The following is a 15,177-nucleotide window of genomic DNA, read 5'->3' on the forward strand; positions in this document are numbered from 1 at the left end:
GGATCAATTGGCAATGGTAAACCTGCACGAAATGATCTTGGCATAAACAGTTAAACTTTGCCGAGTCCCCRGCAGCGGCGCCAAAAATTTGACGGGTGTCGAGTCCGGCAAATAATATAATTTATAAATAATAGCCTATTATCTCTAAAACACACTTGTAATAGCGATAAGTAGGGTCGTCTCCTCAGGGACTCGGTATTAACCGWAAAYCCAAGACGTAATCTCGTGCAAATTCATTAACAATAAAACAATATATAAAAAGGGGGGGGTTGGAATTTCAAATAATCTAAGCATAAAAATTAAATTAAAATTTTAAACAATAGAAAAAAAGAATCTAGTAATGAGCGTTAATCAACTAATCCTTTGGATTCTATATCATCGACTCATTCAYTCCGTTTTCTCAAAAGAAACCAAGTTGGTTAGAACATCGACACGCGTCAAWWTTYTGTTTGTTATAAAAGCATAGTCAGTCTTGAACGCTCTACGACTAACCTCTAATTAGCTAATCAAACCTAGTCACGKACTTAGAATTTAATTGCCAATTGCATTAACGTCAAACAAACCCAACACTAATCGACAATCGGACGCCAATTGTTTAGATTAGATTATACGATCTTACAACATCATCATTTAACCTAAATGTCAACTGTGTGTCGTGTGCTACTTCAATAAACCGAAAAGCAATTACGGACTTAAAGGTTTATCTAGCAATTCGAAATTGAATTAGACATAATAAGGGATCCTACTCAAAATATCTAACTCAAAACGATAAACATTCAACTCTAAAATCCCATAAATAGCTTCAAATGATATTAAAAATGACGTGAGTCTCAACGAATCCAAATTCAAAGTGATCACATACCCATTACTAGAAATTAAAAGATTAGCTACTCATGTCTAAAACAAATGTAAACTAACCTGTAAATTGAACGAAGAAGTTTGCGGTAAACCTATAAAAATCGTCTTAGTTTACAGCCCTTAATGGACAGCCCCTTTGCTGTCTTTCTCTTGATTTTTCTGCCCGATTTCTTCCTCCCGGCTGCTGCTTCCTCTCGCCTGGATAACCTGCTGTCCTCGACAGCTGCTTCTTCTCCTCGGCTGCTCGATGACAGCCCCTTTGCTCTCCTTCTTAACCAACCTACTGCTGTCCTCGCTTGGTCACAGCCTCTTTCTGCTCTCGGCTGCTTCCAATCGGCTGCTGCCTTTCTCTTGACCGATAGCCTCTCGATTTACAGCCCTTGACAGGTTCTCCTCGATAACCTGCTGTCAACCGAACAGCCCCTTCTCCCGTTCTCTCTCTCGATTTCCCTCCCTCTATATATCGGTTCTAAAATCGAATTGCTTCCTCCTTGGTTTTTTCTCTTCTTGCCTCGCCTTCTCGTTCTCGGCTGCTTGATTGCTCGCRCGACAGCCCCCAATCGAACAGAACCCTTTCTATTTCTCTCGAGACAGGCTCCAATCCAACAGCCTCTCTCTCGAACACTTGCTGCCATCCATTTTGTATCGACAGCCCCTTCTTTCTCAAACGACAGACTCCGTATGCTGTTTCCTCTCTCGGTTGCTTCTGTACCGACAGCCCCTCGATTTACAGCCCTCGACAGGTCGTACTCGCCCATGATCTCCTGCTGTCCTGCCCACGATTGCTGCAACACGATCTCCCGTCTTTCCCCCTGTTTGGCTACTGCACGACCTCTAAATCTCAATCGATGTTGGTCTTGGGCAGCAGCCCAAGGYTGCTGCTGCTTCTTCTCTTCTTTTCTTTTCTTTTACACGGGCTTGGGCTTGCTTTTGGACTGCCTTTTTTTTGTTCTTTTGGGCTGCTGGACTGCAGTTTCTGCTTTGTGCTGTTTGGCCACAAAAACAATAAAATTTTCAACTTAATTAGCCCCAAGAAGTTATATATCAACTCACAATTAAATTGGACCTATTTAAGCATCTAATTGATATTAATTTCAGGGTACTTTGACGTAAAAAAATGTATAAATTTAAGCTTATCACCAACACACCCAAAACACCACTCTGGCCCAACCCCCTATAACCCAGCCACCTACGGCCCAACCCAACGTGGTTGTCTCACCATAGAGCCCACCTACGGCCCAGCCCACTCCGGTTTCTACCCCTCTTCCTCCCACCCCATGTAAATTCGCCTTAAAAGTGGAATCCACAAACCTAACCCCCGATTCAATCTTCATACTCAAACTATCTCTCCTATTCCTTCTAATCCCAAGGTTGCTTTACTTGATCCTAATTGGAAGAGTGCCATGCTAAATGAATATACTACTTTACTTAAATAGAATACTTGGGACCTCGTACCTTGTCCCCCTGGTGCCACCATTATCCATTGCCACTGGCTCTTTTGCCATAAATTTCGGTCTAATAGAACCCTAGAATGATACAAGGCTTGGCTTGTTGTTAATGGAAAATTTCAACAGGTCGGTATTGATTGTGATGAAAGCTTTAGCCCTGTAATCAAACCTGCAACTATACGAACTGTTCTCTCTATTGCCATGGGTCGAAATTGAGACATTCACCAACTGGACGTGAAAAACGCTTTTTTGCATGGGAATCTAAAAGAAACTGTCTATATGCATCAGCCTCCTGGGTTTTATAACCAGACATTACCGGGATACGTATGCAAGCTCAGGAAGTCTCTTTATGGCCTCAAGAAGGCCCCATGGGCCTGGTATCAACGGTTTGCTAACTACCTTCTAAACCTCGGGTTTGTCTGCATCAAATGTGATACGTCCTCTTTATCTACAACCGCAATGACCATATTGCTTATCTCCTACTTTATGTGGATGACATTGTCCTTACCACATCGTCATCAGCCCTCAAGGTTGACATTCTCTAGGACCTCAGTAATGAATTCCAGATGACAGACTTGGGACCTCTTTCTTACTTTTTGGGTATCTCTGTTACTCAAACAACAAACTCTATGTTCTTAAGCCAAAGCAAGTATGCTACAGAGATAATTAGTCGAGTAAACATGGGGAATCGCAAATCGGCCGTCACACCTGTCGACATGAACTCAAAACTCAGTTTGTTGGATGGTGACCCAGTCGAGGACCCCTCTCTATTTTGAAGCCTTGCAGGTGCCCTTCAATATCTCACCTTCACAAGGCCGAACATATCGTATGCCATCCAACAAATCTGCCTCTTCATGCATGCTCCTCGTGTTCCCCATTTCAATGCTTTAAAACGCATCATACGATATCTAAAAGGAACTACGGAACTTGGTCTTCATCTTTACCCTTCTCCACCCACTCAACTCATTTCCTACACGGATGCTGACTGAGGGATGTCCTGATACACGCAGGTCCACGTCAGGTTACTGCGTCTTCCTAGGGAATAACTTGATTGCATGGTTCGCCAAACGACAACCCACTTTGTCCCAATCCAACGCCGAGGCCGAATACCGAGGAGTTGCTAATGTTGTCGCGGAGTGCTGTTGGTTGCATAATCTCTTACTTGAATTGCATATCCCCCTTCAACAAGCCACATTGGTTTACTGTGACAATGTCTCGGTCATTTATTTCTCCGGGAATCCTGTGCAACAACAGTGTACTAAGCATATCGAGTTGGATATTTATTTTGTACGGGAAAAGGTTGCCATTGGTCACGTACGTGTCTTTCATATCCCGTCCACTTATTAGTATGCTGACATCTTTACAAAAGGACTCCCTCGACAACTCTTCCTTGATTTCAGATCCAGTCTGAACATTCACCCACATCCCGTTCAGACTGCGGGGGCGTATTAACAAAAGATAAATCTCAAAAGATATATCTCAATATTCCAATATATTAGTTGATTGTATATATTATTAGAGGTGATCCATTCCTTAAATATAGGTTTCTCTCTTGTATATATGTATGTATATATATATATATATATATATATNTGTATATATGTATGTATATATATATATATATATATATATATATTGTAATTGTGTTATTTGATATCATTGAGAAAAAGAGTTTTGCCTATTATCATGAACTTTATTAGAATTATTTTTTTATCAATAAAGCTTTGAATCTTATTAATAAATCTTTTAAACTTTATTGATTCTACTAATATAAAATTATTTATTCAACAACATGGCCCTCACACTCTTCTACCAGTGGAATCCCTAGTAAAGTAAATGTTCAAATAGCAATAAAAGTCCTATTTGCGTCCCGAAAAACCACAATTAGTCCAACAATGTTGCTATTTTCAAAGGTGATTGCATCTATGTTGCCCTTTAGGAAGTTCATAGGGGTTTGTGCCATAGCGAACAAGAAACTTAGCTCATCACGGATTTGGTTGGGTTTTTGGTGCCTTGTCCTTCAACCAATCCCCATACACTTCTAAGTTGTTGTAACTAACTCTTCAAGAGTTTTTGCATCTACTTTTCTTGCCCTATCCCCTTTTTCCCAAACATTTTGGGCTAACTTGATTTATTTCCCACACTTTTCACAAGTCGAGGCCTAGTCAGAAAAAAAAAAACGATCTACTTGTTAAGGTTGAGATCAAGCCTATGTACATCAGACCCCAAATACCCCATTTAGTTGAGTTATATGTTTTGTTTAGTTCGGGTTACTCTATTATTGATGTCCTTCAAGGTCTTGGTTGAGGCTTTGAGAAGACACTCGAGTGTGTGATGAACTTGAAGTTCTTCTGGGTGTTTAGGTTGAGGTGCATTTCTCGGACTAGGAAGTCGGCATTAGCCTATCTACACGATTGATCATATACTTGTCAAATGATGTAGATTGGTCTATTGCCATTCAAGATACTTTGTTGTGTAATTATATTGTTTTCGTGCATAGGTCCCGCCTAGGGTTCTTAGACACCCAATCAATTTTTTTTAAGTATATAATATTTATATACGGCAAATGCAACAAATAAACTCACACACCCTCCTCACATTTGATGAAGTTTGAACCCCTGACCTTCTAGGAGGTCAAATGCTACAATACCGTTAGGCCAAAAGCCCTTTGGTTCACCCAATCAAATTTTGTATAATTGGGTTTTGGCAAAACTGATTTGGAATTGAATTTCATTGTTCACATGTGTATTTTGCAGTATTAAAAAAAGAAATCATATACAAAGTATTTCTATATTGCACAACACAAAAAAGTCATGTGCCAAAAAGCTACATCCTCGCAAGTCGAACCTAACCAGGCCAAAAAAACCCAATCATGTTAAATATTTTCTTTCAACTCCCGACTAAAGTCTACTCTAAAAATACACGATTGAACCCATTTTCACACCAGAAATCCAAAAACCCGTGTTATATTTTTAATACTAAAAACAGGTTTGAATGGAACGGGTTTTCCATATCTCAAACTCCAACACATGATGATACAAAAATTTGTACAAACAAATCAAAAGAAAATATATTTCCATGGGTACATAACCTTTTCATGGTTTAATGTAGAGTAAACTATGTTTTTTTCCTATGATTTGTTAAAAATTTCAATTATTGTCCCTCTGTTTTGAAAATTACAAATTTCATCTATATAGTTTGCAATTCATTGTTGTTTTTGTCCCTAAAAATAAGGGGTCATTTATCAAACACTTACTTGGATGCGCTTACCAAGTCACTTTACCTTATCGGATGAATATTTTAAGGACCAAAAATCATACCCGGTAAAAGTGAGGCAAGGACCAAGTCTTACCCGGTAAGTGAGGACAACAATTCTTACCATGGTTAGTGCTTACCGGGTAAATTGTTGTGTACGATACCGTTTTTGTTGACTAAATTCGTACCCGGTAAGTAAGTGATAATGTTGAATTTTACAGGTAAGGACTTGCCGGATAAATGTTTGATGAACGGCTCCCAACTCTGTCAGTGGTTTTCCGTTAAGTATGAGAGATTAAGGCCATTTACTAAATGTTTATCTGACAAGTGCTTACCGGGTAATTTTCCTTACCAGATGAACATGACAAGGGCCGAGAATCTTACCCGGTAAGATAGATGATAAGGATGATAGTCTTACCAGGTAAGCGAGGGTGACGACTCTTACCCGGGTAAGCGTTTACCAGATAATTGTTGCATACAATACCGTTTTGATCTACTACAATCTTACCCCGTAAAATAAATTATAGTGTTGACTCCGACCGATAAGAGTCTCATCCTTATATATAGGGGTTGTTTGACAGTTTTTTAATGGTTTAGTACAGAATGATTAAGAGGCTATCATGATATAGTAAAAAATGAAATATAATTGTTTGCAATGAATTAGGGTGCTGAATGGTTAAGAGACACTCATGATACAAAATCATTCAGAGGGTTTTAGAACCATTAAGAGGCAGACTTTTTTTTTTTGTCAAACAAGATTTACCTCTTAACAATTCAGATGCCGCATCTTAATGGAACTATTAAGAGGTAAACAAACACCACCCACAAAACATGGTAAACAGCTCCTAAGACAACAAGCAATTGTAAACCATAGGAATGAAAATAACAATGAAATATAAACTGCAGGAACGAAAACTGTAATTGACAAAAAAAGCAACTTTCAACACACCACAAAACATGGTCTACTCTTTTAATGTCTTCAGCAGAGCCCTTTTTTCCCTAATAACAAATATAAAACAAACACCACAAAGTTAACCTACTTCCCTTTATAAAATACAAAACACATCAACAGTAAGTACTTTTGTGTATAACTTCATCAAACATTTACACCAGAAACTATTTTTGAATCAAACTAAAAGTCTTGGCATACCCAGTTCAAAATCAATGTACATATCTGCTCCTAACTATGGTATGGCTATAACTTATCAAACCCAAAATAATGTGAAACCTTTAGATGCTCTGCAAGTCTCAACACTGCTGATTGTACGATTTCAGAGTGCGGAGACACGGAATCTGGAAGTTCAGGTAGGCATACGGGTAGGTATCGAGCATTGTCTCCTTGACGCCGAAAAAGTGTCAGCACAGACCGGCAGAATATAAATCTGGACCCAAATAAGATCTTGTACATCAATATAAAGCGAAACCAGAAATATCTATATCTATACTATATTACTAGTTGCTTACCAGTGGGATATAAGATTTTATTGTAAATCCAGTGGTGGAGAATTAATGTAATTTCTTATCAAGTAAAATTCAAAGATATATGGTTAAAGTAGAATTTACAAGTGGTAGTTGAACATGTCTTGCTAATTTGAAAACCCCATAAAAATATGGCACCAAATAAAAAAAATCCTGATTAGTTTTTGGTCTAATTTCTTTAACTCAAAATTTTATTTAAATAAAAAAAATTGGGATTAAGAATAAATATGCAATTTATTTTGTTTTAATGATGAAGTACCTCTTTGGAATAAAGATAATCATGGAGTATTCTGTTAGGGCTCAACGTTTTTTAGTTGTTTATGGGGTAGTTTTATGAAGCTCAAAATACTTTTAACAAATTGTACATATGCAATAATTTTACATAAACTTGAAATTTAAGGGATTATGCATTAGTAAGCGGTACCTAATGCTTAATAAGTTGTTTTTACACTTTTACCTAAATGCTTTATCTATACTACATATCATAAAGCATTTAAGTAAAAGTCTTAAAAGCAAATTGTTAGGCTGTATGTATTGCTTAGTAATGCATAATTCCTTAAAATTTAAAGGTTTTCAAGTAATTATTGCATACGTATGGTTTTCTTTAAAGCTCTTTACACTCCATGAAACTAACTAATAATAGCTAAAGAATCCTATATAAACTCCCTTTGTTCCAAGAAAAAAGGTTAGATTTGGCATTACGATGAAAACAGGATAATTACTATATGATCCCTAATCATCGTGTGGAAGACAAATTACCTAAGAATAAGCCGTCGCAACAAAGGTTCGGAGAGAACTTGGGCCCAGACTAGATTTAGGCTAGTTGAAGTACAAAGTATTACTTCCCACTCTGAAAAGGCAGCCGAAACAATACTCTCAGCGTCTTCCATCACATCCTGAGAGTAGAGAATATAAGAAACGTAATTGACTACTTTCCAATTTTATCCTTGATAATGAGAAGGATAAATTCATTACTCCCTTGGTCCCTCTATTATCAAGGGTAAAATTGTCATTTAGTTAATTAAAGAAGTGAAATAATCACACATTTCTAAAACCGTGCCTTTTTCATTGTGAAAATTTATTTTAGGACGGAGGGAGTCCAGTCGACATACCACTTCATCATCAGAAAATGCGAGGCCAAACATTTGCCAGCATGCACGTAATGGAGCAGTCAAGAACAAGGTGAACTGACTTCCATTCTGCACTATATCACCACCAGATTGATTCTTGAATGTTGGTCTCAAAGGTGAAAGAAGCAGGGCAGCTGGTTCTCCCCTTTCTGCACCATGTAGAACCTGGAACGCAATATAAAATTGCACATAAGCAGCTATACCAGAAGAAATCCTACTCATCAATCAAAAAGTTAATTGGCATTTCAAAAGCACAATACTCGGATTAATTTTTAACAAGTACTTTGTTATTTCCTGAATAGCATCGTTAATCAAGTAAAGTGCCCATTATTATCGATTTTCAGTTTTATTAAATTAATCAAACCTACACATTCAATATATACAAGAAATTACTGAAGAAAAAGCAGCCATCCAAGAAATTTCTACTAATTTGTAACAAGTGCCACTGAATGAGGATTAATCTTTGATTATGTTTTCTTCAAATAAAAGATTGCAATTTTTTAATAAGAATTAGACAGAAGTCAAGAAATTTTGTATCATAAAGAGAGTGGCACATAGCTAAGAGATCAAGAAAGATAAACTGAATAGGGGAGAGAGAGTAACTCGCATATTTGATTCCATATTCTTACTATGTAAGAACGTAGTAAGGCGTATTTAAAATCATGATAAAGAGATCAAGTCTTCATGGAAACAGCCTCTGTAAGCCAACTACATCCCATGTCGCAGAGAAACATGCATATATGCTCACTGCCAAACTCTAGATTAATTCAGGGCACCTCTGTGCACCATTAGGATCACCTACCACTTCCCAATTTGCACAGTTGTGCTTGTCCTCCAGGTGGTTGAAACTTAACCTAGAGGTCCTAGTTCAAATACCACTCTTGGTCCAACGAGATTATGATCTATCCATCTCAATTCACTTAATAGATGTGGCCTTGTGGGCACAATGAAGCATATCCTCGAATAAACTTCCATTGGCCATGCCTGCTTTCCACCATGATTTTCATAATATGAACTAGATTCTGTTTCTTTTATGTAAACCTCAAAAAATTTCAAATGAAAAACGAAAATTGCTTCTATCTCTTTTATAATACTTCACATGCCCACATGTTTGAATTTGAAGGTGAAGAGTTTCTTTCTTCTATAGGTTCTGATGCATCCAGCAAAAAACAGAAGACCTTCCATTCTTTACAGCATTATCCTTCTGCATTGGCGGAGTATAGTTCCTTGCTAACAATTCTGAAGTTGGGAATCAGCAACAGTTTTAGAACTTCAAATATAACCATTTGATTTCGTACAAGTCAAATGTCTCCTTTTTTTGGACAAAAAGTGAAGACAAATACCACCATGACAGCTAAAATTACCAATTTTACCAGTCATGATGAATCTTGAATATATACTTTAGTCAACAGCCAAAACACTCAAGTCTTTGAAAAGAAAAGTAAGTAAAATTTCTCTTATGTTCTATGTATTATCGTGATCAAAGTAAGTAAAATTTCTCTTATGTTCTATGTATTATCGTGATCGAAAATCCTAGAAACACAGAAAAAGATAAGGCATCCCTGATTATATATAGGTTACATGATGCAAAACTGTATGACAAAGTCAAGAAACTCAAACATATTGTTAGCCTTAATGAACTTCAAAATTATCTATCAAACTAAATGAGTTTCTAGAAAGCAGAAGTTAATGCCAACAAAACATGGAACACCATGGATATGGGCTTTGCAAATTTCTACCTCCCTAACTAGCAGCAATTTTATAATAATACACAAGCATAACAAAGAAAAATACAATCCTTTTTATATTACTTCATCCATTGCAGGAAAGAAGATCCATTTTGATTTGCAATAGCAGGAGGTTAAATTCAGAAAATGGCAAACGTCAATTTAACTATCGCAACGGCTAATTTATCATGATAACAAAAATAGTGAAAAAGATAAACTTATTTATGAACTTCATTAATTCCAGAAAAGAAGATGATGGCCCCTTCCATTGCGAAAAAGAGACCAACTTTTGACATTGATTAATTTCTTGTTCTTGGTTTTCCACTAGGCACACTACTAGTTCATCATGGTCACACCACCATCATGCTAGAACCAGTAAAATTCCAAATCATTTTTTAGTAGTGTCCTTGGAATACTTTGGCATAAAAAAGCAGGAGAGAGGACATATGCGGTCCCAAATTAGCTGGAAAATGTTAAATTTTCCCCATCCCTTTTCGTCTCACACAGAGAGATTTAACTTTTTTAAAATTACAAGTAGTATTTATTATAGTCTGAAATTTCATGTTATTTTGTCCTATGTAAGGTAAGGTGATGAACTTATGAATCCCACCTTGCCAAGGAGGTCATTTACAGTCGGAGAATTGTACTTAATTTCCACATGATCACAAAAAGGCCTACATAACCATCTATGAGTCTGTACGGCATTACATGTCCACCAACTGAAGAGTTTATGCCTGCTTTTGAAGTGAGACACATGATCAAAGCAGCAGTAGTTTCATACAAACCGTTTGCGTATGCATGAAATGGATGTCAAGCCGATGCAAAAGATACTAGTACTTGCCCTTCAAGGGGAAAAAAGGATGAAAAAGAATTTCCTGTGACTAAAAATTAACCTCGTAGCCAAAGGGTCAATGGCCCAGCAGCACCTGGGTATCCGTAGATCCCAACCTCCTTGGAGGTCACGGACTCAAGCCTCACTAAAACTGAGGAGCGTGTGTGAATTTAACTTATATAAATGCTATATATTTCAAAAAAATTAACCATTTATAATATAATACAAGCTGATATCATCTTCTTCAAAAAGATGTTGAACGGAAGACAACTATGATCTCAATACTATCTACTTCAACAATGTGAAAAACAAGTTTAGACAAACCTGCCTTGAATGAATGGCTGTTGTCACTATCAATGATGAAAAAAGCAGGTCTTCTGGTAAAAGGGATTAGATCACCAGGGTAAAGGTTGTTAGAACCTGTAAATAACATGAAAAGAGATGAGCAAAATGATGGTTTACATGGTGTGTAGCGTAAGCAATCTTTCATGATAAATTTAGCTGCTTGTATCATGGAAATTGAGTTTCCTACTTCCTACCTCCACTTCTTGTAGGCCCTAACCAGACAGAACTTTCAAAGGGATGACTGGAGCCTCCCTTGCCATTAACAAGATTTTCAGGCATAAAATTACTGCGTTCATGAACAGTATTTAGCTTCAAAGATGTCCTCACACTTCCAGATATATGCTTATGTGGAACAGTAGTTTGACCAGAATCCCCTGTAGAGAGCACAAGTCAGTTCTTGCTTAATATGGCCACAWTTTTTACAATGGATGATTGAATGCAAGAAGAAACCTGAGGCTGCTATATATATAAGCATAACACTATCCGGAGGGAGCTCATCACAAATTGCAGCCAACACCTGCAGAGACCGGCAAAAAGTAAGGATTAATTCAAACGAAATATTCATATTCAGTTTCCATACAGTGTCATATTTTGTTGCTTCATCTTAATCCAGTAACCCACTTCATTAGAACCACAGCATGCACACAAATATTCTCAATCCTATCCGCAGTAAATGCTAATCAATGAACACTTACTAGCAACATAATAAACATAACAGTGTAACAGTTTATGTAATATGTCCATATACAACTCAGTGATCTTCCTTCCTCTCTGATTTTTTTTCTCAAACCATCTAGGGGATTGTAGGGCGGTCAGTGGGCAACCCAACTTACTGGCTTCACATAGAGGGGTTAGAACCGACAGAAATACAAGAGACCGCGATCTTAATGCAGCCATGCTTGCCCAACTCCAAAAAAGACTTACCAATCAACGAAACCTTTAGATTTTAAAAGATAATAATGCTAAGGAGATTCAAGAAACTGAACAGTAACAAATCTGTACGACCATCCAATGAAAGATCAAGAAGAAATTAATTGTTACTGCAATTCTATGACTTCTGTACTCACAGCTAGTAACTGTATCACAGATGGTCGATAGAGAACGGCTTTTTTGGGATTTGGAGGCAAAGATGGGTCTGTCATATCTGCCACCAAATTTATATCAATTAATCCTGAAGTACCAGACTGATCAGTCGAAACACCATTGTCGTAAGATTCAACAGGTTGCTTCTGGTAGAAGGACCCACTTGGTTCCCATTCCAAGCACTGCAGCATTCTGAAGGTGTCTGTTGTAAGTTCTGCGAACTTCACCTGAAATGATGTATCCACAGGGCAGAAAGATTAATCAGAGGGTCAATATGAATCTCAGTCTAATATACATAGCATTGACCAGGCCTATGTAACCATGTATACCAGTTACCTCATTCCGGTGATAGCTCATTAGCAATGCATCTCGCAACTTTAGAACCTTCTTCGCATGGAAACGTGCCACATATGGAAGTGAATTTGGGTAAGAATCAAACATAGCACAGTATCGCAAAGGCCTAGTGTTTGAAAAGGCTGCATCGACTTTCATAAACCGTACCATTTCTTGCATCACCACCTTCCATTCCTTAAAGGTGGTATCCTGCAAAGAAATGGTTTGTAAGTACAGGTCAAAAATGATGGTAAATTTTCCAGACGAACTTAAAAATCCCCCCCCAAAAAAAAAAAATTATAAACAGAAAGAAAACAAAGAGAAAATTCAAATTGGCATAAGAAGTGTCACATTTAAGTAGAAGATAGAGACACGGTGAGTGTATTAAGTGAGACTGATACACCTTATATAGTTCTACAAGGCCTTCATAAAGAAAGAAATCTAGACAACACCAAAAATAGTAATGATCCTTAAAAAATTCATCATCTTCCTAAGTTCCTAACAGATTTCTCGGATAAAGCATCATTGTGTTTACAAAATAGCCAGACGGGGCCGTACTATTTTCACTAGTGATTCATAATTTACTCCTCGATATTATTTGGCATAAATCACATAGATGAAATGCTAACACTGAGTCAGCTACATCAATTGCTTATTGATTGCATATGATATGGCTGATACACTGCATCAATTGCAAAACAATTGTGTATGAAAAGGGTCGATAAGTTTCCAGTTTTTCCTCAATGAAGTTGCAGTACCATAAGATCTTTACCAGCGACCTTCTAAAATTTGAAGTAATCAAGCAATTGGATAGCCATATAAATATGTCAATCTATAACAGATGAGCTTATCCTGGCTAACATAGTTACTGCTTAATTTCAGAGAATCATGTTCTGAAATCTGAATCCGAACCATGATGCAAGTTTACCACTCAGATAAACACCACTGCCCAAGTGTTAGTCATTGAAACGTAATTAAATATCACAAATAAATACGAATCATCCAAGTCTAATGAAACATAAAGCTATGCAAGTGGTTTCCATGGAGCAACACAGAAAGAGGCAATGTATGTGGATGCTAAAGAGTTCATGAGAAGAATTTCTTAGGTGGTCTTCCTTTTCAGGTGCTCTTTTTCCTTAAAAGCACGGACAGGTGGAATCATCAAAATCCCTACTTCTCTTCTTTGTTTTTTTTTCAGAGGTTGTCCCTAAGAGGAGAGGGGAAGAATTAAACTCGGTTGTCCTAAGCTAATAAGATAGTAAACAGTGACATGCTACTTAGTAGAAGAAACAAAACAGCATCCAGAGATATGAATGTGTGTCACCCTTACTATTCTTTCCTAATCTAAGATGGTTGACTTTTCGCAAAAGCTGAAGACCCATTGATTGACCTTCTGATACTCACAATAGTTCACCTATATTTACCTGATTATGAAACATTATAAGATAAAAATAGCAAGATTAAAAACTTTTGATATCATTATTGGAATTAACTGAAAAGTTCATCCAATACTTCCAACAAACCAGTAGACCATAAGTCTAAATGCTTTCATGAAAACTCAAGACATAAAGTAGCCCATCCTCCATTAAACTTCATAGAGAATATAAAACTGTAAACAATTGGGTTTAATAAAGTTCCTATAATTAGTCCTCCAAAACTAGCTGATAGTAATTACTCCATTATAGCAAAACAAATGTTTCGATCTTGGGAGTATGCATAAAGTCAATACATCCCAATCAATCAAAAAAAAAAACCCAAAAAATTGAACAGCTTTTAAAATTAGGGTCTTTTAAAAGCTTAAACAATCAATGTACATATATCGTGTGTATCTGTGTATGTATTATTAATCGTACCGGAAACTTTGCTTTGCTATCATCAACAAGAGCCTTAAACCGGTCTAAAAGAAGCTTAACCATCTCCCACCGATTCAAAATCAACGCAACCAGCAAAAACCTGGCGTAAAACCTCAATTCCTTAAACCTAAGCCCTCGATCTTTCAAAGCCTTAAAACTCGAGCCTTCAAAGTACCCTCGGTTGAGTATAGCCTCGTAGAAAATGTAAGATTCCAGCAAGAACCGTGCCTCGCTGGTTCTCATGTACTGCACGAAATAGAGCTGACCAATTCGTGAGGCGATCTCGCCGATTTCCCATCTCTGGAGTCCCGATTCAACGAGCCTAGAACGGTTTTTTTGCTGGTAATCCCATAGCTTCATGTAAGCCTTGAATACCTTGGGGAAGTAGTGGTTAGGTCCACGTCCATAGGCCGGAGCATCACGGACCTTGGCGAACTTTCTCTCGGCCCCCTCCACTAATGCCCTGAAGGTTTGCGGAACGGCGTCGTCAGCCATTACCAGTTCCACCGGAGGTCTTCAATCACCACCATCTGCCACCGCAACACATCGGCAGAAAGAAACAGCTGGTATCGTTGTGTGGTTAGTTGTGGTCTGGGGTTGGACTTTTTCTGTTTATAGTCAGCAAGGAGCTGGCGAATCTCTTTTATTTAATCCTATTTTTATTTCTTGATTTGGTACCAACATTTTTTTTATTATTTTATTTTATTTTATTTTATTTGGTGGTTGGATTTCCTAATAATGGATGTTTGGGTGTGTGTATCCTGATTAATTTTAGGGGTTTTGAAGAATAATCAAGAAGCCATCACTAGATTTGAAAGACTCAAACCGATAATA

At 37.4% G+C, this 15,177-nt stretch overlaps 1 protein-coding gene across 3 annotated transcripts; it reads right to left on the minus strand.

The window, feature by feature from the left end:
• Nucleotides 1-6,589: 6,589 nt before the first annotated feature.
• Nucleotides 6,590-14,918, minus strand: LOC112504168 (protein SCAI). Of its 3 annotated transcripts, none has more exons than XM_025108118.1 (10): nucleotides 14,719-14,902; nucleotides 14,344-14,604; nucleotides 12,494-12,700; nucleotides 12,142-12,384; nucleotides 11,525-11,591; nucleotides 11,269-11,448; nucleotides 11,058-11,149; nucleotides 8,153-8,335; nucleotides 7,800-7,936; nucleotides 6,590-6,943 (listed from the first exon to the last, which is right to left on the minus strand). In XM_025108118.1, the coding sequence occupies exons 1-10, from the start codon at nucleotides 14,836-14,838 to the stop codon at nucleotides 6,757-6,759; spliced, it is 1,677 nt and encodes a 558-aa protein (XP_024963886.1). In that variant the 5' UTR covers nucleotides 14,839-14,902; the 3' UTR covers nucleotides 6,590-6,756. The 3 variants fall into 3 exon arrangements, with proteins under 3 accessions (XP_024963886.1, XP_024963884.1, XP_024963883.1); XM_025108116.1 differs by having other exon boundaries at nucleotides 14,344-14,443; nucleotides 14,519-14,902; XM_025108115.1 differs by having other exon boundaries at nucleotides 14,344-14,918.
• Between the last annotated feature and the right edge of the window lie 259 nt (nucleotides 14,919-15,177).

This window comes from Cynara cardunculus, unplaced genomic scaffold, assembly GCF_001531365.2.
Source record: "Cynara cardunculus var. scolymus isolate 2C unplaced genomic scaffold, CcrdV1 Un_Scaffold_4799, whole genome shotgun sequence".
Lineage (NCBI taxonomy): Eukaryota > Viridiplantae > Streptophyta > Magnoliopsida > Asterales > Asteraceae > Cynara > Cynara cardunculus.

Coding starts and splice junctions, on each gene's coding strand:
- LOC112504168 (XM_025108115.1), bottom strand. CDS start 14,838: ATGGCTGACGACGCCGTTCCGCAAACCTTCAGGGCATTAGTGGAGGGG. Junction 11,592..12,141: donor CTGTGATACAGTTACTAGCT/GTGAGTACAGAA, acceptor CGGTCTCTGCAG/GTGTTGGCTGCAATTTGTGA. Junction 6,944..7,799: donor TTGCGACGGCTTATTCTTAG/GTAATTTGTCTT, acceptor ATTTGGGTCCAG/ATTTATATTCTGCCGGTCTG.